The sequence below is a fragment of the Perognathus longimembris genome, chromosome 2 (genome assembly GCF_023159225.1).
Source record: "Perognathus longimembris pacificus isolate PPM17 chromosome 2, ASM2315922v1, whole genome shotgun sequence".
NCBI classification, from domain to species: Eukaryota; Metazoa; Chordata; class Mammalia; order Rodentia; family Heteromyidae; genus Perognathus; species Perognathus longimembris.
In genome coordinates, this window is record NC_063162.1 from 150,947,683 (window position 1) to 150,971,007 (window position 23,325).

At 63.8% G+C, this 23,325-nt stretch overlaps 1 protein-coding gene across 3 annotated transcripts in view; it reads right to left on the reverse strand.

The window, feature by feature from the left end:
- The window catches only part of Prkag2 (protein kinase AMP-activated non-catalytic subunit gamma 2), a 152,368-nt gene that overhangs the window by 82,088 nt on the left and 46,955 nt on the right, over nt 1–23,325 (reverse strand). The window contains exon 1 of one of the 3 annotated variants that reach the window (XM_048340495.1): nt 14,352–14,454. The exons of the other annotated variants lie outside the window; for them this stretch is intronic. Coding sequence (XP_048196452.1) covers nt 14,352–14,442 — 91 coding nt within the window. The 5' untranslated portion in view covers nt 14,443–14,454. Of the gene's footprint in view, nt 1–14,351; nt 14,455–23,325 lie in introns of those variants that run through there. 3 annotated transcript variants of the gene reach the window in all.

Below are 23,325 nucleotides of genomic sequence, written 5' to 3' on the forward strand. Positions count from 1 at the left end.
ACCGACACACACACACACACACACACACACACACACACACACACACACACAGAGAGAAGGAGTTATCTGCTACGGAGTGTTGTTTCCATCGCTGAAAAGCAACAGGCGCTCTTCTCTCCGCTTGCTTTTATTTGACATATTTATTCTGCCCGAAGACAGTGCGGGTGGGGGGAGCCTGCGAGGCATGCGTAGAACCCACGCGGCGGGCGTGCGGGCGGGTCCACCGTCACCCGTGGGGCGGGGCCCAGGACGTCCCGCGGGACCGAAGGTGGGGCCTGGCCCGGGCAAGGGGAGCTGGGAAACAGCCGGCTGGGTTGTGAATCCAAGGGTTCAAACGACGCCGCGGCCTGTGATTTATTTGGTGGTGGGACTGGGTCCCCACCCGGCCGGTACCCGGTCGCCCTGCCCTCCCAGCCCGGGCGACAGGACGCGCACCCCTCCTAAGCGACACGGCGGACGTGGTGTCACATTCGCGTGCACACGCGCGAATTAGAAGCCATGAACGTTGGCTGCAAAGAACTAAGTCCCAGAGAGCACCAGTCAGGCAGGCTGAAGACGTAGCCACACCTCTCTAGAAACTTCTGCCTACCTGTCACACAAGGCAGGACAGGACAGCCCCCGGCAGGGGCCGTCTTCCTCCTGAGTAGTGAGGGTTTACAGACGGGACCCACCCGCACCCAGTTCGTTTTTTTTATTTTTTTGTCTGTCGTGGGTCTTGAACTCAGGGCCTGGGTGCTGTCCCGAGACTCTATGTGCTCAAGACTAGTGCTCTACCACGTGAGCCTTGAGCCACGGCGCCATTTCTGGCTTTTGGGTGGTTTATTGGGTTTAAGAGTCTCACAGGGACATTTCTGCCCAGGTTGGCTTTGAACCGTGATCCTCAGGTCTCAGCCTCCTGGGTAGCTAGGATTGCAGGCGGTGAGCCGCTGGCGCCCAGCTAGGTGTGTAACCTTTTGTATCAAGGGGCACGGGACGTGGCTACGCCCGACTTCAGCCCCGGGCAGCTGTCAGGGAAACGTAGATTTTTCAGGACGACGCGCGTGTGCGCCTGCTCGCCCGCGGGTCCACTCCCACACCTGGGACGTGAATTCCTGTGGTCTCCCGGTCGCGGTGTCCAGGTCCCGGGGCCCCCGCTGGTGGAGGCGCCGCGGGGAGATGGGGCGTCCCGGCCAGGCTGGCTCCCCCCGCCCCCCCGCCACGCGGGCCTTCGTGGCCAGCACGAACGCGCCGCTGCTCTCGCTGAGCTGCTTCCGTGGCCCTCCACCTCCCAGGCCCCGTGGGGACCCCGCGGGGCTGAGGGTCCGTCCCTCGCTGCAAGTCCCGCTCAGAGTCCAGGGTGGCGGCTCTGGCCCCTTCCTCCCCCCACCCCCCCATGGCTCTGAGGGAAGAATCCAACCGTCCCAGGCGGCCTCACCCACCTTCTCTAGAAGCCAGGGGTGCGGGAGCGTCAGGGCCAGGCCCCTGCGGGAGGGGGAGTCCCCCGACCTTCACGCCTCCGGCTGACCTGGCTCTACCAGTTGTTTGTGGCTGCCCACGGGAGCTGCAGGCCCTGGCAGGACTGGAAGGCACCCACCAGGAGCGGCTGCCTACCCCGGGTCCTGTCCAGGCCGGCAGGCTCCCGGAGCGTCCGCAGGGACGGCGGGGGCTTCCCCCCGGGCGCCTCAGGGCCTTTGCACTTGCCGTTCTCCCCTCCCCACGCCTCCCAGGGCCCTCCTGTGCTTGCATCATCGCCAGGGCTCCCCTTCCCCAGGCCAGGTCTCTATAAACAAACCCAGAGGGCTCCACCCACCCCGCGCTGCTCCTCCCACAGCCCATGAGCTGTGCAGAGACCCCGTCTTCACCCTCGGAGCGGCGCTGGGCACCGAGTGCCGACCGCCGCGTGTACCCTGCTCACACCGGGCTGGGTACATCGTACTCCAAGGGCCACGCGTGCGGTACTGGTGTACTTTGGTAGGTGGACTGTGTTCACCAGTACCGGGGGGCTGGGCCACAGTCACGAGGGTCACTCTGCTCACAGTGCTAGGTGCACGGTCCCCGCGGCAGTAGTCACAAAGGCACGCGCTTAGTCCACGAGCTCCCGGGTCTCCAGGGAGCTGATACTCCAATGGACTCCCAAACCGCGACACTCGAACCCGGCTCCTCCTAACCCCAGGGATGGAGGTGGGGGCGGAATGGGGGAACCGCGCTCCTGGGCACGGGGGGAACCTGTAGAGTTTCAATCCACCTTTGTGGAATGACAAGGTGGACACGTGGGAAGGCGTGGCCGTCCGCCGGGCCACCCCGTGGACAGCCACCCCCCCCCCCCCCGGGCCTCCGGGACACGCGGAACGCGCGTCCACCCAGGACTCGCCCTTCGGGCCCACGCCGGTGCCGGTGCGGGGGGGGGGGGAGGGGCGGGCCCCAGGCCACGGACTGGCCATGGCTCCGGCACGCAGGCGCCCCGGGGTGGGGTGAGGGGGGCCTGGCCGCGCCCCCCCCGCTTCCCCCGAGGGACGCCGCCTCTCAGGGGACGGCAGGCGGGCCGTGCGGATGCGGGGGTGTCGGGTGTGACGTCCGGAGGTGGTGGGTGGCGGTGGAGAGCGTCACCCGAGCCCGTCGCGGGGGTGTGACACGAGCGGCCAGCTCAGCCCAGCCCGGCCGCCCTGGGGTGACCGCCCCCCCCCCCGGCGGCTTCGCGGGGACACGAAGCACCCGGAGGTTGGAGGTGGAGCCTGGCTCAGGTGGCAGAGGCCCCCCCCCCCAGTGAAGACGCTAAGGGAGGGTGGAAGACCCCGAGTTCGAGCCCCAGTACTGGAATAAGACCGCGTCGAGCGAGGGCCGGGGGCGGTGTGGTGGCGGAGCCCAGGCACGCGCCCTGTCCCCGGGCACGGGTGGACCAGGAGCCGGGCCGGCCTCCCCCGCCGCGGCCGCGGGGCTCCGGCGGGGATGGACGTGCACGCGGCTGCCCTTCAGAGCCCGGCCCGGCCCCTCCCCACCCCTCCTTTGCACGCCGGGTAGGGGCCGCCCCTCAGCTGGTGCTCTGCCACTTGAGCCGCACCCCCACGTCTGGCTCTGAGGAGCGAGTCGCGCTCTCTCTCTCAGCGGGGCCTGCCTCGTTCTCAGCCTCCTGGATCACAGGGGTGAGCCACCAGCGTCCCGGGTTGAGCCGGAATATTCCAGAGTCCGGAATCGTCGGAAGCACAAGGAGATAGCCACCTTCCCCTTCCTTCCCCCAGCACCCACCACCAGCAGCTGGGGAAGGCCCTGCTCGGGCACGGCTTCCGTAACGCGGACACTCAGAGCCTTCTGGAACAGGGAGATTGCCTGGCTTCACTCTAGACCCAGAACAGCACAACGCGGGGGCTCAGGTCCCACACTCTGCCCTTTCCCCATCCATCCTCCCGGGGGGTTCTCAGACGGTGCGGCGGGGCGCTTCCCCAGTGGGGCTCAGAGACGTCCCGCTGGGGTTCCCGACGCTGCCCTGGAATATCTGGGTGACAGACGAGTTTTTTTTCTGCCTTCCAGCTGATGGCGCCACTAGACTATGGCTAACCCAAGGCTGGAGACCAAGCCTGTCATCCTAGACACTGGGGAGGAAAAAAAAAAATGGAGAGAAATCACAGTTCAAGACCATCCAGGCAAAAAGGAGCGGCTCACGCCTTTAATCCCCGCTACTCAGGAGGCTGAGAGCTGAGGATCAGGGTTCTAGGTCAACCCTGGCAAGAAAATTCATGAGACTGATCTCTACTTAGCCAGCAAAAAAGAGCCAGGAGTAGATAGATCTGTGGCGCGTGGGGTACCGTGGGACAGCACCCAGGCTCTGAATTCAAGTCTGCGTACTGGCACAAGCACACACATGGACACACTCGCGTTCATACACACACACACACACACACACACAAGCAAAGGCGATTTTTTAAAAATTCCAATTTGAGTTGTGATCCAGGAAAGCAGACAGATAGACTGGAAAGGGGAAGAAGGAGGGAGAGGAGGGGGGGGGTTAAAGATAAGGCCAGGGAGGTGAGGGTCAGGAAGAGACTCCGAGGCCGGAGCAAGAGGCAGGGGGGCAGGAGCCAGGGCCGCCACAACGCCACGCTCCTGAGTCTCTCCCCGAGCAGCCTTCCCATCTTCCGGCCACCTGGATTCCAGGAAACATTTCTCTTCTTGTTGTTGTTGTTGGTTGTGGGGCTTGAACTCGGGGCCCTGGGCGCCGTCCCTGAGCTTTTCCGCTCAAGGCTAGGGCTCTGCCACCTTGAGCCCCAGCGCCACGTTTGGTTTTCTGGTGGTTCATTGGAGATGAGAGTCTCATGGGCTTTCCTTCCCCGGGCTGGCTTGGAACCACCGTCCTCAGATCTCAGCCTCCTGAGTGGCGAGGGTGACAGGCGGGAGCCGCCGGTACGAGGCCGAGATTCGTCGTTTTTGTGTACATTGTGTTCCCGTGCCTTCGTTAAAAAAATGGAGGGGGCGGGGGCTTAGCACGCGGGCTGCCGACGGTTCAGACGAGGCTTGAAGCCGCCAGTCCCGGCCCTCCGCGCCCAGCTTTAAAACCAGAGGTCACCGGCCACAAATTCACCCCCCCCCCCCCCCCGTGCTCCACACGCGCAGAATTCGGCCCGGCTCCCACGCACCGCGACGCCCCGGGTGACGGCGTTTCCGTCGGGAGGATGTGGTGTGGACGGAATCACAGCGTGGCTCCCGATAAACGGCACCGTGCGGAATGCTGGGAGCGGTAGAACGGCAAACCGGGCAAGCGAGCTCCGAGTCCTGGGTTCAGATCCCAGCGTCAGATTTAAAAGGATGTGTTTGCGGAATACCCGGATGAATGCAAGAATCACGGCCCGTGGTCTGGCTCCTCCCGCCGAGAACTCTGAGCACTGCTGAGTGAAAGCAATGGCCGATCTGGGAGCTCACCCTGGCGGCAGGGCAGGTGCCCCCACAGCCCCCCCCCATCCCCCGTAGGGAAATGAGCGCTGGCGGTAGGAGAAGCCGCCCTCCCCACGAGAGTCGGGGAAACAAAGAGAGGAGCGGCGGCCCTTATAAAATCGGTTTTAAAAAGAAGATGCATGGGCTGGGGATATAGCCTAGTGGCAAGAGTGCCTGCCTCATATACACGAGGCCCTAGGTTCGATTCCCCAGCACCACATATACAGAAAACGGCCAGAAGCGGCGCTGTGGCTCAAGTGCAGAGTGCTAGCCTTGAGCAAAAAGAAGCCAGGGACAGTGCTCAGGCCCTGAGTCCAAGGCCCAGGTCTGGCCAAAAAAAAAAAAAAAAGAAGATGCATGCCAAAAGTGGTGACTGACAAGTGGGTTTTTTTTCCTGGAGGTTGAACTCAGAAGCCCGGACGCTGCCCTTTAGCTTTTTTTTTTCTCCTCCCCACAAGTGTAATCTTAGCTACTTGGGAGGCAGAGATTGGAGGATAATAGTTCAAGCCCAGCCTGGGCACAAAAGGTTCTTGAGGCCCTTACCTCAACCAACAGACACCAGGGCCAGCAGGACAAACCTTTCACTGCAGCTGTGTGCAACGTGTACAAGGGAGAATCGAGGCTCAAGCCGCCCCAGGCGTGGGTGCGAGAGTCTCTCAAAAACCAAACAGGGCCGCGAGTGGTCGGTGGAGCGCCCGCCTAGCACGCAGGAAGCCTGGTTCCATTCCCCAGCACCACGTACACGGAAAACGCCACAAGTGGCGCTGCGGCTCAGGTGGCAGAGTGCTAGCCTTGAGCAAAAAGAAGCCAGGGACGGTGCTCAGGCCTGAGTCCCAAGGCCCAGGACTGGGAAAAAACAACAACAAAAAGCTAAAGAAAACAAGGGCTGGGGTGTGGCTCAAGGGCTAGACCATCTGTTTCGCAAGGGTGAGGCTCTAAGTTCATACCCAATACCAATGAGAGTGAGAGAGAGACAGAGAGAGGCAGAGAGACAGAGACAGACAGAGAGAGACAGAGAGAAGTCACTGATGAGTTACTCAAGAAACTGTAATTGTACGGCTAAAGAATTCAAGTCACACCCAAAGCTCTATTCAAGGCGACCTGGGCCAAGAAAAAGGTTTCGTGTGAGTTCTGGCACTCTGTCACCAGAGCCACAGCTCCACTTTCAGCTGTGTGGTGGTTCACTGGAGACGGGTCTCGTGGGCTTCCTTCACCAGGCTGGCTTTGAACTGCGGCCCTCAGGTCTCAGCCTCCTGGGTAGCTGGGATTCCAGGCGTGAGCTACCGCGACGGGCACCGTGTATGCCTTCCCCAGACGGCTTCCAGGGGAGGGGGGCTCTGGCCGGGGAGTTCCCTCGGGCCGGCCTTCCGCAGGCCCCCTCCCGCCCCCCGACGCGATGACCTAGGCGTCACTGGTTATCACCGGCATGGTTCTAGAAGCCAGAAAGGGTAGCGGCACGATTGGGGTCCAGGGAGGGTCTTTGTCCTGGCTTGCACATGGCCCCGCCTCCTCACGGCGTCCTCAGGAGGTGGAGAGAGATTTCTCCCTCTTTCTCTCCGTAGAGGGGCACACGCACGCACAAACACACACACACACACACACACACACACACACACTGGCCTTTCTGAGGCGGAGCAGCCTCAGCCCGCAGGTCTCAGAGTGAGTCCCCGCCCCCTCCCCCTCCCCCAGGCCCTCCAGGACAGGCTGCACCCTTGGATCTGATGGAGACCTGGCTGGCGGCGGAGGAGGAAAGGGCTCGTCATGGTGTCCAGGCTGATCTCAAACCTCAGCGCCCCCCCACCCCCCCAGCTGGAGCCACAGGTGTTCCCGCAGCTGCTTAAACAAAGACGCCCGGACGGGGCGTTACACCGCCACCACCGGGAGGAGACGCGGCTGCCTCCTTGTTGCCACCACGGCCAGCAGGCCTGGTCAGGATCAAGATGGAGTTGCTTACGTCAAGCCCTAACCGAACCCTACGACGAGGAAATGAAGATGGGCGACTCTGAAAGAGGCGACCTCGTGTTCACGGCGGCCCGGTAACGAGAGCCATCACGGAAGACTGCCGGACCCGCAGCCTTGCACAAAGCCACGACACCCCGACCGGGACAGCGCCCCTGCGACGCGTGCCCAGACGCTGCCGGCTCCGTCTCGGGCGCGTGCCACTGCTACCGTTACTCCCGGAAGGCAAGGATTCTCGTTTCCAACGATCGGGTGACGATGCTCTTCACGTGGCCCCGGAGGCCCGGCCCCAGCTCGGCCTGCCGGGGTGCAGGTTCGTGTGCGACACGGGTCCCTTTCGTTCTAAGAACACATCCATCATCCTGGGACACGTGACGAGGCTAGACAGCAAGCTCCGGGACAGCACGTAAAGAGTGCAAGGAACTCGCGAGGAACAAACGCCTGAAAAGCTCGCAGGAGCCTGGAGGATCCGTGAACGGCTACACGTGGGGCTCGTCACCCCAGCCGGAGGAGGCCCGCAGCGTAACAGCGGGAGGACAGCCGCCCGCCCCGCTCCCGATGCCTGCCCGCCCCACGCCCGCGCTGGCCGACCCCACCCGGGGCCAGCAAGGACAGGACTGGTGGCGAGCGCTCACGGAAGGGACCCAAAATGAGGATGTGGGGGACGTAGGGGGCCCATCTCACGGATGGCGCCCCTCAGGCAAGGACAGCGCTAACAGCTCCCCTGAAAATGAGCGACAGCCACCGGCCAGACTGACGTAGTGCTGCGCACGCCGCTCCTGACCCAGTGACGCTGAAGCTCATGTCTGCGCCCCGAAGATGGCAGCATAAACACCCTCCTTCTCCGCCCTTCCCGCCAGGCGCCTCTCCCTCCTTCCTCCGCCCTCCCCGCCATGCACCTCTCCCTCCTTCCTCCGCCCTCCCCGCCATGCACCTCTCCCTCCTTCCTCCGCCCTTCCCACCATGCACCTCTCCATCCTTCCTCCGCCCTTCCCACCATGCACCTCTCCATCCTTCCTCCGCCCTTCCCACCATGCACCTCTCCATCCTTCCTCCGCCCTTCCCACCATGCACCTCTCCATCCTTCCTCCATCCTTCCCACCATGCACCTCTCCATCTTCCTCCGCCCTTCCCACCATGCACCTCTCCATCCTTCCTCCGCCCTCCCCGCCATGCACCTCTCCCTCCTTCCTCCGCCCTTCCCGCCATGCACCTCTCCATCCTTCCTCCGCCCTTCCACCATGCACCTCTCCCTCCTTCCTCCGCCCTTCCCGCCATGCACCTCTCCATCCTTCCTCCGCCCTTCCCACCATGCACCTCTCCCTCCTTCCTCCGCCCTTCCCACCGTGCACCTCTATTTTTCCCATCATGCATCTCTCCATCTGCGTATTGGGAGAGTGGCCGGACGGAACCCGAGCAACCTCTGGGCCCGTGGCCTAGAACTCAGGCTACAAAGCTTAAGGTTGTAAGTCCTTCCCTCTTCCTCCCCCAATCCCACTCCTCTGCCCCGTCCACCCATCCTTCTGCCCTGCCCCTCCCCCTTTGCCCTTCCCTCCTGCCTCCCCCGACCCCACCCCTCTCTCCCGGTAGATACAGGGGCTTCCTTTCCCCCGTTACCACAAACCACCGCCCCTACCCATTCCCTCCTCGGGGGTCCCGCCGGGGGCCGTGGGAACCGGACTTGCAGGGCTGAGGTGCTCTCCTGACGTACCAGTGCTGGGGCAGACAGGGCTGACCAGGGGCCCTGCTGCACCGTCCCCCCCCCCCCCCGAGGGGCACGAGGTCCCCGTCACCCACAGCTCAACACCACTGCGGGGGAGGCTGCCAGCTGCACATTTTTTTCGTCCTGGCTGCGCGGCCGACACCAGCCGCCTCTGATTAGATCCACGCCGCCTGCCTGCGCCGCCCACAGCGACATTCCTCACTCCCCAGACACCCTGGAAGCCTGGCCACCGGCTCCCCTGCTCCGTCCCCCGGGGGGGGGGGGGTGGGCGCTGCAGAGCCGGCCTGGCCGGCACAGTGTCCTAGCTTTCAAGCAGTCCCGTGGCTGACGTTCACCGCACAGACCACGGGATCGATGGACGCATGGGAAGTCGTCACCCCCACCTCGGGAAGGGGGCAGGAGACGGGCCCCGCCCCGGCGGGGAGCACTGGGAATACCGGACGTGCCCCCCCCCCCCCGCCAGGCGCACGCCCCTTCTCAAGAGGTCCCGGGCCTTTCTGCCCCTTGCCCTCTGCCGGGATCCTGAGCTCTCGTGCCGTCTTGCTAATGGAGTCTCTGGCCTTGGAAAAAGATTCACAGTTCCGGCCCGCTGGGGTGAGGGCGGGAGGGGTTGAGGGTTCGAGGCCAGCCCGAGCTACGGAGCCAGGCTTGGACGCCCAGCCGAGCAAAGAGGAAAGGAAAGAAAGAAAGGCGGCACAAGCTAGGCATTTCACGGTGTGCGCGTCAGTTCCGTGCTCCGGTCCAGAAAGCAGCAGCGGGGAACACGGCGCATACCACCGGTCTGGAGGACCCTGGGGGACCCTCTACAGGGGTGGCACCTGCCTGGCCTTCCCACTTCGGGGGGGCCCCACTGTGCGGGCCCGAGCGTCCCTCCGGGGCCCTCCCTGTGTGATCGCCTTTGGTTCTCCCATCCCGGGATGAAGGTGATCTATTTTGAGCGTGAGGCTGGTGTTGAGTCAGGGGTTACCATAGCGATGGCGAGTGGCTAGAAACTCAGCACTGCTGCCTTTCCCAGCCCTGCGGATGGACGGACGGATGGACAGACGGACGGACGGACGGGATGGAGCCAGCGGGGACCTCCCGGGGGGACGGATGGGCAGGCAGCAGGTAAGGGAGACGCCTGCATCTGCGTCTGCGCAGCGGGGTCTGCAGTGCCAGGCGTGACTTCAGACGCGTGAGAGAGGGGAGGCTCCAACAGGTACCCGGATGTGAGTTGGCGAGCATGCTGCCAGGTTCCCGTCGTGGGCCCTGGCCGGGCTGGGGCTCGGAGGACCTTCCAGGTGACCAGTGAGTGTCTCCGCAAGGTGCTCAGCACCCAGAAGGAGATCAGGGACCATGGATGCGGCGGGGTGGGGGGGGGGGGTGGCGCACAGAAACCTCCAGAAGAGCAGCTTCCTTCCCAGGTCATGCTGACAGCCGTCTGGGAGGAATAATCTGCTTTCCCGGTTCTGCAAGGTGAGCCAAACTCACTGGCGCGGAATCGGGTGACGGCCACGGCCCTGTCTGTGTCCCTTATCGCCACAGGGGGGCGCCGTCCCGAGGACCCCTGCGCTGGCCCCTGCCCCCAGCTCAGGGCTCACCGCCAGGCTGGCTCTGTCCCGGCCTCCTCCCTCCAGCCCCCCCCCGCACCTTCCAGGCGGTCGGGGGGGGGGCATCTGGGCTCGGGGACACCAGCCCCTTTCCTCCACAGCCCTCAGGGAGACAGGGTCTCCAGGCCCAGACGCTGGCTCTCGGGGAGGGGGCTCCCTGCTGGGGTGTGGGGGAGCTGGAAACGCTGGGAAATTAAAGGGGAATTAAAAGGGAGGCCGAGGACCACAGGGCCTCCTGTTGTTTTGTTTCGCGTCTCGGTGGCGGTACCGAGGCCTGAACTCAGGTCCTCACGCTCTTGCGAGGTCGGTGCTCCACCGCTTGAGCCCCTGCTCCACTTCTGGCTCTGCTTTGCGTGGTTAGGTAGAGGGAAGGGTCTCAGGGACCGTCCCGCCCGGGCCGGCTCCACACCGCGCTCCGTCGATCGCAGCCTCCCGAGCAGCGGGGATTACCGGCTCCGAGCTGCTTTTCCGTCTTCCTGACGTCCTAACATCCACGCCCCGCTGACTGGGGAGGGAGGGCGCGCGCGGCCAGCCATCCCGGGGCTGGTCAGATTCCCCCAGGAAGCCCGCCTTTTATACACACACGAGCCAATCAGAGCCCTCGCTGTGCACCACCTGACCCTAGGGACCCAGAGGCCACGGACACGCTCCCAGGACCCTTCCCCCGCCGTGGACGGAGCGCGTGCTCCCGGGAACTCCTCGGAAGCCGGGGTTAGCCGGGCACGGCCCCACCGGGTGACGCTGACGGTAACGATCGGGCTGACGTGACAGTCATCATTATGTCTCGCCCAGCCCGACCGCACCCGGGCTGGGAAGGAACCTTCCGGCCTCACTGAAGCCGAGGCCCTCCTCTCTGCGGTCTGCCTGTTTTCTGTGGGGGTGATAAAAAGTTGTGTCACGCCCTCCCTGGTGTCCTTCTTGGTGGCTTGAGCTGGGGTAGGCCGTGACCACCTGTGTTTTGTTGTGTTAGAACAAATGACTTTCTGACCTACTGTCCTTTGCCCACCTATGGGACCGAGCTGCAATCCGGGCTATATACACCAGGAATTCCGGGGGGGCTGAACTAGGCAAAGCCGAGCCCTTGTGTTTCCTTCCGGGTTCTCTTTTTCACGTGGGATTCCCTCGTCACGGCTGACGGGTTACTAGATGCTCCGGAGGCCAGCATCTGAAGATGGCGGTTCGAAGCCACTGCCAGGAGGAAAGCCCGCAGGATTCTTGTCTCCAGTTAGCCTGGTCTCGGGCGAGGATGCTCTGGGGCTCCCGGCCAAGGACGCCGGGTGGTACAGGGGCCTCGCCCTGGGCGCGCTCACTGTTGACTTGTTCTCCCTCGTGTTTAGACTTCACATACTGTTTCCTCCTCGGTCCTTTAAAGGACCAATCTCGGCGCTCCAGGCCCATCTGAACTCTCGGTCGCCCTGAAGAGCTGGAAGCCCAGGGGAGCGTCCTGGATATCCAACGCTGCCCAGGGTCTGTGGGCTGATCCCGAGCCAGGTCCTGCCCTGGGGGGAGGGGGGAGGGTCCAGCCCCAGGTCCCGGGGCCATGAGAACCAGAATCCACTGCGGTCCAGGGTCACCGTGATCAAAACGCAGGCCCTTCCCAAGCCGCCGTCCTCCCTCGATTCGCTCCGCTGGGCTCTGCGGTCTTGCTGCAGCGTCTTCGACCCCTTCCTGAGGTCTGGCCACGCTTCCTCCCGTGTCCAGTCCTGCGCAGGGCTCAGCAATCCAAAAGAGATGCCCCTGCCGCCCCCCCTGAAACAAAACCAGAACCCGAACCACCACGCGGGGCCGGGAAGCGGGGGGGGGGGGGGGCTCCCGGTGGGGGAGGGTTGTCTTCTGGGCAGAGCCGGGCTGGCGCAGGAAAGGGCGGGGCCTGGTGAGGCCTTGTTTCCGGATTCTCATGGTCAGGTGACCACGGCCTGCCTGCCTGCCTGCCTGCCCTACTCAGGGTCCTCGGGGAGAAGGGATCCAGAAGGATCCTTGGCACGTGTGGTCCGGGGGGGCCTTGTGCACCCCCCAGGTGGTAGCAGCTCAGAGGGAAACGCAGGCTGACGGGGGGCGGGGCCTGGCTGGGAAGTGGGCGGGGCCTCACTGGGTTCACAGTTCACCGGTGAGCACGCGCGGACAGTGCCAGCGCCAGGTTGCGCACCTGTGCGTACGCACGTGCGCACGCATCTGCACGGCTGAGTCAGGTGCACGCGCGTTTCACAGAGACAACGGGAGGACGGCAGCCAGCAGGTCAGGCTTGCCCGGGGGGTGGGGTGGGGGTCTGGGCTGCGGATCAGCCTGGGTCTCGGGGGCCCCCAAGCTCGTCAAATCCCAGGGGGAGCCTCGGGGCGCCCCCCCCCCCATTGCCCTGGCCCTGCAAGCAAACATGGCGTTTGCACGCACGTCCCTATGGAGCTGGGTGGAGATGCAAGTATTATTTTTGATCTCGGCGTGTAGAAGACGGGATGACAGCCAGCTCTTAGACAACACAGCACGAACCACCGTCTGGCACGGGCCAGGCCTTTAATGATGGGTCTGTCTGCCTGTCCCATTAGTGAAGCCAGATCTGCATGTCAATAATGGGTTCTGACTTAATTCTACACTAAGTGTTTATTTCTGTGTTACTGAACCAGAACATAGAGTCTTTTGGGGGGTAGGAGTACCGGGGTTTGAGCGCAGGGCCTCGAGTTTGCTGAACAGGTGCTCCACAACTCAGCCAGCTTTTTTTTTTTGTGCTGGTTTTTTTTTAAAATTCATTTATTTATTTTCTTGTGCTGGTATTGGGGCTTGAGTTCAGGTGCTGTCCTTGAGCTTTGCTTCGCTCGATGCTAGCACTCTACCAACGGAACCACAGCTCTCCTTTGGCTTTTTGGTGGTTAATGGTAGGTAAGCGTCTCACAGACTTTCCTGCCCAGGCTGGCTTTGAACAGCGAGTCTTAGATCTCAGCCTCCTGAGTAGCCAGGGCAACTGTTCCGGTATCCAGGAAGGCCTCACGTTATCGGGTTCACGTTATCGGGTACAGCTGGGCTACAGTCCTCCTTGCCAGCCTCAACCACAGGGAAGGACAGGTGTAAGCCACCGCACCCGGTCACGGCTTCAGACAGAGTCTCATACGCTTCCTCCCCCCATACCACCCCACCCCCAAGCCGGCCTTGAACCACAAACCTCCACTCTCTGCCTCCCGAGCAGCTAGGCTCGCAGGCTTGAGCCGCAGTGCCCGGCTCCCCTCTAGACTGCAACCAGGGCTCCTAGGCAGCAGACATGATGACCGTGTTTCTTCCTGCAGGTCCTTAGGGCGGACCCTGTGCATTCCCAGAGCCGGCGGGAGGGCCCGCAGCTTCCCAGAGCCAAGGGAGCCCCGCAATCCGCCCTCCGGGCTCCTACCCACACAGTGCACGCCCGGAGGTACTGAGCCACGGGTGCTGGGCCTCTGATTTCAGCCACGCGAGTCCGAGTCCCCTAAACCCCAAACCCAGGAGAGCCAGACACCAGCTCTTCCTCGACAAGCCAGCTGCTTCGCTTCCCACCTCCTCCCTGGCCTCTGAGCTCAACCTCTCAGACGCGGGATGGGCGGCGAGGGAGTCAGCTCCGCTCCCGCTCTTCGTCAACGGTTGTCTACACACGCCTTCACTGTGCCCTTCCAAACCAGAGTCCCCCCAACCCCCATTCCTAGTGTACGTGGGTACTGGGTCTGGGCGTGAACTCAGAGCCCGGGCCCGGGGCCTGCTCAAGGATGGCGCTCTACCATTTGAGCCACAGCTTCACCAAAGGCTTTTTTCGGGTGGTTAGCTGACCACGGGAGTCGCACAGACTTTCTGCTTAGGCCGGCTTTGAACTGCAGCTCTCAGATCTCAGCCTCCTGGGTAGCAGGTATCACAGGCGTGAGCCCCCGGCTTCCGGCACGGGGCTTCCCCACCGAGTCTTCCCCTTCCCCAGTCTGCTGGGGGTGGGGGGGGGCTGGTCTGTCTGTGTTTGAGCTTCACGGGGACCCATGAGGAAGACAAGTCTAGCACGAGACTAGCTGTAGGACATAGTAAGGGGCACTCGCCCCCGTAACTAATCTCAGGGTGATGCCCAGAGCAAGGGGGCCCAGCCCCAGTGCGCATGCCGCCCGGGGCGCCCTCCCCGCGCACAGCCCCCCCACCTCACCCCCCCCACCGAGAAGCGGGCGAGGGGGCGGGCAGCATCCTACCAAAGAGTCCGTGCGGCTCCGACTGGCGCCTCTGGCTGCGTCGGCTCTGCTCCTTGGCCTTCCTGCTCCGGAGGCTTCCGAAGCGCTTCATGGGGAGGCGTGGCCGGCATAGCAGCACCCGCCGCGGCCCCAGGTGCGTGGGGGGGGGGGGGGGGGAGCCGGCCTGCGGCACCAGCTCAGCCGCTCCGGGGCGCCCGCCCTGCTCCTTCCACTTAGGCGAGGCGGGCAGCCGGTCCCGTGCGGATCGGTCTGGTGTGTCTTTAAAAAGCCTGTAACGGGAGACCGCCCCGTGTGGACGGATCCCGGCCCCCTCCCGGCCCCCGTGGGCGGGCACCGGCTGCCAGGCCCGCATGACATCACAGGACTATTTTGATCCCGGGGGCCCCGGGGCCGCTGGGCTTGGGCAGAAGCCAAGGCCGGGGCTGGAGGCGGCCCACCCCGCGCCCCGCTCCCGCTGGGCCGACGCGCCCGCCCGGGACGCTCCTCGCCCTGGGGCTCGGCGGGCCTTCTGCAAACCCGTAACCCGTAACCCGAGCCCCGGGCGGGCCGGCTGAGGGTGGCGCAATCGCGCAGAGTTCACAGACCTACTAGCCCCGCCCCGCCCGTGACGGATGGGGAAACTGAGGTTCGGGATGGACGGCCGGGCCCCGCGTGCTAATCTCGGCTCCCAAATCCAACCTCTGACGGACTGAAACGGAGCCTCCCGCGCTCGCTTCCCACGTGCTCTGCCACCGGAAACATGGGAAGCGCGAGGAAGAGGAGAGCTGCGTCTCATCTGCGCGCCGGTCCTGGGGCTTGAACTCGGGGCCGGGAGGCTGCCCCCGAGATTTTTTTTTTTTTTTTTTTGCTCAAGGTTGGTGTTCTACCACTTGAGTCGCCGCGTCACTTTGGGCATTGGGGGGGGGAGGGGGTCGCTGGAGGTCGGAGCCCCACGGTCTTGCCTGCCTGGGCTGCCTCCGAACTGCCATCCTCAGATCTCAGCTTCCGGGGAGCTAGGATGACCGGTGTCAGCCACTGGCGCCCGGCTCCTCCTCCTCCTCCTCCTCCTCCTCCTCCTCCTCCTCCTCTTCTTCTTCTTCTTCTTCTTCTTCTCTTCTCCTCCTCCTCCTCCTCCTCCTCCTCCTCCTCCTCCTCTTCTTCTTCTTCTTCTTCTTCTTCTTCTTCTTCTTCTTCTTCTTCTTCTTCTTCTTCTCTCCTCCTCCTCCTCCTCTTCTTCTCTCCTCCTCCTCCTCCTCCTCCTCCTCCTCCTCTTCTTCTTCTTCTTCTTCTCTCCTCCTCCTCCTCCTCTTCTTCTTCTTCTTTCCCTCCTCCTCCTCCCTCCTCTCCTCCTCCTCCTCCTCCTCCTCCTCCTCCTCCTCCTCCTCCTCCTCGCTTCTTCTTCTTCTTCTTCCTGGTTTGATATCCTCGTGAAAGAGAAGCTACCGGCCCAGCCGTCAGCCAACCTGGTGGCCCCGAGGAAGTCTCTCACACACAAGCCCCCAAATCTGTCGCCGGCAGGAGCCCCGGACGTGAGGGAATCATTCCTCTCAATCCAGTAGCCCAAACTCGCTGTCACGAAGCCTGAACAATGAGCGCAGGCAGGCTTTAGAGCTTTACACTTTAGTATTTGCTTCTGAGAAACCAATCCGCGAGGAACCGGAATGACAGCGCTTACCAGATTTAAAAATGAACTAGCCCGGCTGGGCACAGTAGCTTACGCCCGCGGTCCCGGCGCACCGGAGGCGGAGCCGGGGGGAGGGCAAGTTGAAGGCAAGTGTAAGGAGCCAGGGGCCGCGGCTCACGCCCGTAACCCAAGCGACTCCAGAGGTCGAGACCCGGACGCTCGCAGTTCGAAGGCAGCCGGGGCTGAAAAGTCCCCCCCCCGCCCCCCCCCCGTCCCATCTCCAACGAATCAGCAAAATGCAAGACCGGAGGCGTGGCAAAAGCAGGCCAGCACCCGCCACGAGCCACGAGCGAGCGAGAAAGCCCAGCGAGAGCACGAGGTCGCGGGCTCCGGCTGGGGCGTCTGCCCGGCGTGCGGAAGGAAGAAGCGGGGGCCCGGGCCGCGCCCAGGGAGGCGGCGTCGCGGCTGGCGGAGGGGGTGAGCGGCGCGTCCTCCGACCAGCGTATTTGAACTGGCAAAGCGGGGAGTCACGCCTACGGAGCGCCTTCCGCGCCGGATTCCCCCTCGCGACGGGATCCACGCACGCCACGTCCCAAGCACACACGGACGCAACTCCGACTGGGGTTGGGGCGGGAACAGAGCCGCTCTGATTCCTTTCCACGCTGCCCCACGGGTGGGGGAGGGGGAGGCGCACCGCCGTCCAGTCAAACGTCACAGGATGCGGGGGGGGGGGGCGGGGGGCGCGGGACCCCGGGGGTTGGGGAGCCCGGCTTGTGCCTTGGCGCCCACGGGCTGGCATTCTGTAGAAAGGTCTAGAGTCCCCCCCCCGCCCGCCCCCCGCCCCCCGGGATCCCTAAGCCACGGGGCACCGGCGGGCCCCGTCCCCGAGCCGTTTGTTTTTTGTTATTTTGCTCAAGGCTAGCGCCCTACCTCTTGGGTCACGGCGCCCCTTGGGGTGTGTTAGTGGTGGATTGGAGCTAGAGGTCTCGTGGACTCTCCTGCCTGGGCTGGCTTCGAACCGCGATCCTCAGATCTCAGCCTCCCGGGCAGCTAGGATGGCAGGCGTGGGCCACCGTCCCACGCCGGCTCTTTAGCGGCCCCGAGGTGACCCTGGCTCCCAGGACCGCAGAGCCGCGCCGGGAAAGGCCACGCGGGAAGCAGGGCGGCGTCTGCCAGGAGGCGAGGTGGGGGGGGGAGTGTGGTGGGGAGAAACTCGAGGGGGTGTGAGCTCGATCGGGGGGGCTGCTCGGCGTGGATCTTAACTGTCCCCCACAGGGGAACGCCGGTCCCCTCCGGCTCCTGGGCTACGCGCTCCTAGCACAGGCCCCACGCAACAGGGCCCGGCTCCCGCGGGCCGGAACCCGCCACACGGAGCCCAGAGGAGCCCGGCCTGCTTCCCACTTTGCCAGAGCAACCGGAAGCTCCCAACTCGGGGGCCAAACAGCCCCGAGGGTGGCGACAGCGGCACAGGGGTAGCGTGACTACCCGCGGTGCCACCGGGGTGCTCATCTCAGAGTGGCAAGAATCACCGCTGCACACGACGTCCGCTCCCCCACCCCGGGGGAGTTAAACTCATAGGCACTGGAGGAAAACGCCGTTTAAATTCCTCTACGACCTGGACTTCTAGGGGGGATGCGTCTTCTCGAGTGCTTTTTCTAGGGCGTCCCTCAAGTCCGCTAGGAATTGCGTGTTCATGGCTTTGACCATACTGGTTCGAAGGTATGCATTTTTGGCAGCTACGTAGTACTCCACGATGTGGCTGGACTTTGTGTTGTTCAACTTTCCTCCTACTTATTCCTCCTAAGGTACCCCTCCAGGCTGTCTTCAGAGACGCCCTTGCAGCAAGGACACCCTGGTAATAACTGCTCCCCCCCGCCCCAGTATAGAAGTGTCATTTCTAAACAATATCTTCCACCAAAAGTAACAAACACCCGTTGGAGCGATGGTAGACTCCCAACCCCAACGCCGCACCCCAGAAACAGCAAGGGGGCCAGGAAGGTGGGGTGCGGCGCCCCGGGGGGCCACCCCGCTCCGGCTGACGTCCAGGCCAACAGTAGAAGCTGTGTTAGGCATGCCCAAAGCGAGGGCGGTCGCCCAACAGCCGCCCCGGGGCCTGGCCCGCCCCCCCCCCCCCCCCGCCAGGCCTACGTGGAAGAGGAGACGGCGAGGGACTGAAGGGAAGGGCCGTGGGGCCATCAACCCACAGCGGGTCCCGCAGGGACGGCGCTCAGACAACACAGGCGGCGTGGAAGGAGGCTTGGTAGTAACGGGGAGTCTGGACAGCCAGTACGTGACAACACTCTACCACCTCTGAAACGGTCACGGTAAAGAGTTCTCCCAACCTACCTAGCGAGTGCCAGGAGGCCCTGCGTGGAGACCCCAGGACTACCCACAAGTCCAAAAAACAAGAAAGCAAAGCGGGAAAGGCGAAACTGTCACCCCAGCTAGGCGGGAAGAGCGAGTAGCATTCGGGTCTAGGCTGGCTTAGGCAAAAAGGCAAGACCCTGCCTCAAGAAATCACCACAGCAAAAAGGACTGGGGGCCTGGCTTAGACGGCAAAGCACCCGTGGAGCAAGGAGGAAACCCCGAGGTTAGTATCTCCAATACACCAAATTATCTTTTGGGGGGGAGGGGGCCAGTCGCGGGGCTTGGACTCAGGGCCTGAGCACTGTGTCCCTGGCTTCCGTTTGCTCAAGGCTAGCGCTCTGCCGCTTGAGCCACAGCGCCACCCACCCCCGGCTTTCTCTGTGCATGTGGTGCTGGGGAATCGAACCCGGGGCTTCGTGCACGCCAGCCGAGCGCTCTGCCGCTGAGCCCCGTTCCCAGCCCTCAAATGCCATTTTTAAGAGAGGAATCCAACGGTCTGTTCAGGACAAGGCCGTCACGCCCCCACGGGCGGCCTCCTGTCTGTCCCACGGTCCCTCGAGGGCCGGCTGTGATTTTTACCAAACCCAAGTTTGTCCGGACAGAGCCTGAGCCCGGCGGGCCGGGGGAGGGAGGTGCGCACGGCGGCCACCAGAGGGCGCTGCCCCGCGGCCTGGCTGCACGGCCCCGCCGCGCGCCCACCGCACTTTCCAGGAAACCCGAATGGCGCGCGTGCCTTTCCTTTCCTCGTGGGCGGGCAGGCGAGAGGAGCCACGGCTGACATCTGGGCGTGTCCCGGCCTGCCCGCCCCCTCCCCTCCCCCCCCCCAGCCCCACCTGTCCTCCCGGCCGGCCCCATCGCACCCCCGGTATCAGCCCTGGGAGCGGAGGCTGCTCCCAGGCCTCCCCGAGCCAGAGAGAGGGAAGGGGCCCGGGCCACGCAGAGGGGGCCCGGGACACCCCAAGGCCAGCGAGCGCCAGGCACGGGGCCCGTGGGAGCTGGGCTGGGTGGGACGAGGGCGGGTCCTCCAGCTGCGGGGGGGGGGCGGGGGGGGCGCAGGGCAGAGGGCTTGGAGCTGGGAAGGGGAGTGGCTACTGCACAGGAGGCGGGCTGGGGGGAGCCGTCTGGGGGCGGCAGGCCGGGGTGGAGGGGGAGGATTGCGGGGACCGCACCTGCCGCATCTGCTTCCGTTTGTTGTTGGGGGGGGGGGGGGGCTTACGCCTCTGATTGGGAGACCTGCGGCCATGACCTTCCTACCGCTGCTTCTTATTGAATCGCGGGGATTGCAGGTACGCACCACCACGCCTGGGCTCGCGTGCGTGCGTGCGTGCTTGCATGCAGTCCCGGGGCTTGAACTCAGGGCCTGGGCGCCGCCCCGAGCTTGTGCTCAAGGCCAGCGCTCTGCCGCTTGAGCCGCGGCGCCGCTCCCGGCTTTCTTTTGGAGTGGTCGATCGGAGATGCGCGTCTCATGGACTTTCCTGCCTGGGCGGGCCTTGAACTGCGACCCTCACACCCCAGCCACCTGCGGATACGCTGCGTCCATCAGCTGTGGACCGGCCACGACGAAGCAGGGAAAGACAAAGAACACGTTCCCCCCCCCCCCACTCCCCGCGGGGCACAAGGGCCCCATTGAGGGCGCTGGCGCTCGCTCGGCTGCCGTGTTTGTTCTGTGGGGCGAGCCGGGGCGGCTCGGGCAGCCTCCGCCTGTAGATGGAAGACCTGGAGACTCCGAGTAGAAGCCCTGAAAGCGCCCGTTCATGCTCCCCGCCTGGCGCGAACCCCTGAACCCCTGGCACTGATGGGAAAGCACGCTTTGGTTGGAAAAACAAACTGCCGTTGCCGGGGAGGAGGGCGGGGGGGGGGGGAGGCCGGGGGAGGGGGGAGGGTGGTGGCCCAGCACTGGAGCTGTGTGAAGGGACCCACAGCTTGACAAGTCAAATACACCCCCCTGCGAGCTCACCCAGCGTTTCAAAGGCCAGCCCAGCTGGCACGCCCCCCCCCCAAGGGCCTGGGCTCCTGGCAGAGCTTTCCTTTCTCCCCTCCTCCCCTCCCTCCCTCCCTCCCTCCCTCCGGGAAGAGCAGGCCAGAGCTTGGCGCCGCTCCCGATAGAATGGACGGCTCTCCTGCGGTGACCAGCCTCCCCCTCCCTGCACACACCTTTTTCCGTGCCAATACTGGGGCTTGAACTCGGGGCCGAGGCGCTGTCCCGGAGCTCTTGGTGCGTGAGGTTGACACTCTACCCTTTGGGCCACAGCTCCGCTTCTGGCTTTATTTTGGTGGTGGGGAGATCGTTTATTAAAGACTCCCCCAAACTCTCCTGAGTGGGCTGGCTCTGAACCCTGATCTTCGTACCTCAGCCTCCTGGGTGGCGGCGCGTGCCCAGCACCGGGCCCCGCGGGGGCACAGCTCCCTTCCCAGCGCCGGGCACGGCCCCGCGGGCTCCGGGCGGCTCTCTGCGGGCCCAGCGCCAGGCTGCGGGCCCGGACGCCTGGCTGGCGGCCCAAGCCGGCCCGCCCGCCCTCTCTGCATCCACAGAAGTAGTTCCCCAACGCGACAGGCAGACGATCACACGGGAAGAAGAGCGGTGGACACCGAAGACGCCGCCCAGGGGAACGAGCGGGTCAGGAAAATGCTGTCACGTTCTCTCGGCAGGTACAGGACTGGAACGTCCAACGCATGTCTTCCTCCTCCTCCTCCTGCCTCTCCCTCCTCCCCCCACCCTTCTTTTCTTTTGGCCGGTCCTGGGCCTTGAACTCAGGGCCTGAGCACTGTCCCTGGCTTCTTTGTGCTCAAGGCTAGCACTCTGCCACTTGAGCCACAGCGCCCCTTCTGGCCGTTTTCTATATATGTGGTGCTGAGGAATCGAACCCAGGGCTTCCTGCATGCAAGGCGAGCGCTCTGCCACTAGGCCACATTCCCAGCACGGCAACTCCTCCGTACAACTACCTAGAGATAATAAATAAAGGTAAAATAAAATAGAAGGCCTCAAAGCCTGCCACCGGGGAACAGAGACTGCAAACTCCCTGAAGCCGCACGTGCGTGAGAGCCGGGGCAGGGGACCGAGCCCGGCCGCGGGCGGGGCGGGCGGGGCGGAGGGGCCTCCGACGGCGCCCTCCCCCAGCCGGCCCGGCCCCGGACCGTCACTTCCTCCTACAGAGCCCACGTCCCGTCACGTCCCCAGGCTCTCGGGGGACGGGAGCCAGGACCCCGGGGACCAGGCCTGGTCGGGCACGCCCGCAGCCCGGACCCGGTGCCGGTGAGCTCAACGCGCAAGGCTACGTCGCCCTCTAGCGGCCGGTCAGCCACAAAGACAAGAAAAACAACGCACTCACTGCGCGCGCGTGTGCGTGTGTGTGTGTGTGTGTGTGTGTGTATGTGTGCACGCACGCACACACACATCAATCTTGGGACATGAGTTCAGGGGCCCTGGGTGATGTGAGTTCAGGTTCTTTTGCTCAAGGTTAGTAATTCTACCACTTGAGCCCCAGCTCCACATGTGGCTTTTTTTGCGGGGGGCGGGGGGGGGGCGGGGGTAGTTTATTGGAGGTAAGAAGGTCGTGGACTTTCCTGGGCAGGCGGGCTTCAAATTGTGACGCTCGGGTCTCAGCCTCCTGAGTCGCTGGGGTTACAGGCGTGAGCCACCGGCGCCCGGTTTGTACGGAGTACTTCCGAGACGCCGTTCTGTTTCCTGTTCGGGCATGCACCTGACCCACAATCCTATTGTTTTTTGCTTCCTACCATAGCTGGTAAGAAACTGGCGACAGCACTCCCCACCACGCTTACTGCTGGGATAGAGTTTTGACTTTTCTGCCCGGGCTGGCCTACAACCACCATCTTCCTGATCGCAGCCTTGCAAGTAACTAGTATTACAGGCACAAGCCACCGGTACTTGGCTTCCAAAAAAACTTTTTAAAAAATGTACACTAAGCTAGGCACCTGCCTGTAATCCCAACTACGAGGGGGGCACAGCCTGGCAGGTTTGCAGCCTGAACCCAGCCAGGGAGCGGCGTTTATGAGACGCCCGTCTCAGTCAATGGCTGCGTGAGGCGGCGCGTACCTGTTCTGCCAACTACTCGGGAAGCATGAATAGGAGGATCGCGGTCCAGACCAACCTGGCCATAAATGACAGAACCTATTTAAAAAAAGACTAACATACGCAAGGAAGGGCCAGGGCCATGGCTCAAGAGGTAGAGCACTGTTCTGGTAATTCAGAACTCTGGTAACACACACACACACACACACACACACACACACACGGAAGTGACAGCTTATCTCAAAGATAACTGAAGGCATAGTTCAAGCGGCCGAGTGCCTGCCTGACAAACGTAAGGCCCTGAGCACCTGTCAGACTCCTTGGCGGCCCGCAAAGGGCGCCCGTCCACGCCGGGATGCTGAACCTCCCTCCCAGCCCACCTCCCGGCGCCCCAGAGCCCAAGCACCAGGTCAAGCTGAGACCCGGCCCCACGCGCAGTCGTGAGTGAGTGCTGTGGACCGCGTCTTCCGTTCCAACTTCCCACGTGCGATGGCGCGGAAGGAACGTCCCTAATCCACAAGGGAGGGCGGAGGGTATCAAAAGGAGACGCGGGCTGGGGATATGGCCTCGTGGCAAGAGCGCTCGCCTCGTACGCATGAAGCCCTGGGTTCGATTCCCCAGCACCACATATACAGAAAACGGCCGGAAGTGGCGCTGTGGCTCAAGTGGCAGAGTGCTAGCCTTGAGCAAGAAGAAGCCAGGGACAGTGCTCAGGCCCTGAGTCCAAGCCCCAGGACTGGCCAAAAAAAAAAAAGGAGACGCAATGGAACCGACGCCCGACCCTGCAGGACGAACGCGGCCCCGCGTGAGCTGACACGTGAAACACACCTGTTCACAACCCTCACCTCGGTCTTGTCCCGGCCTCTGTGGAGGGCTTTTCTCGCCCTCCTCCCGTGCTTTCTCCGTGGCAGGACGCGGCGGGGGCTGCCGGCTGCTGTTTGCTGACCGCTGTGGGAGATGAACCGGCTGCCGAC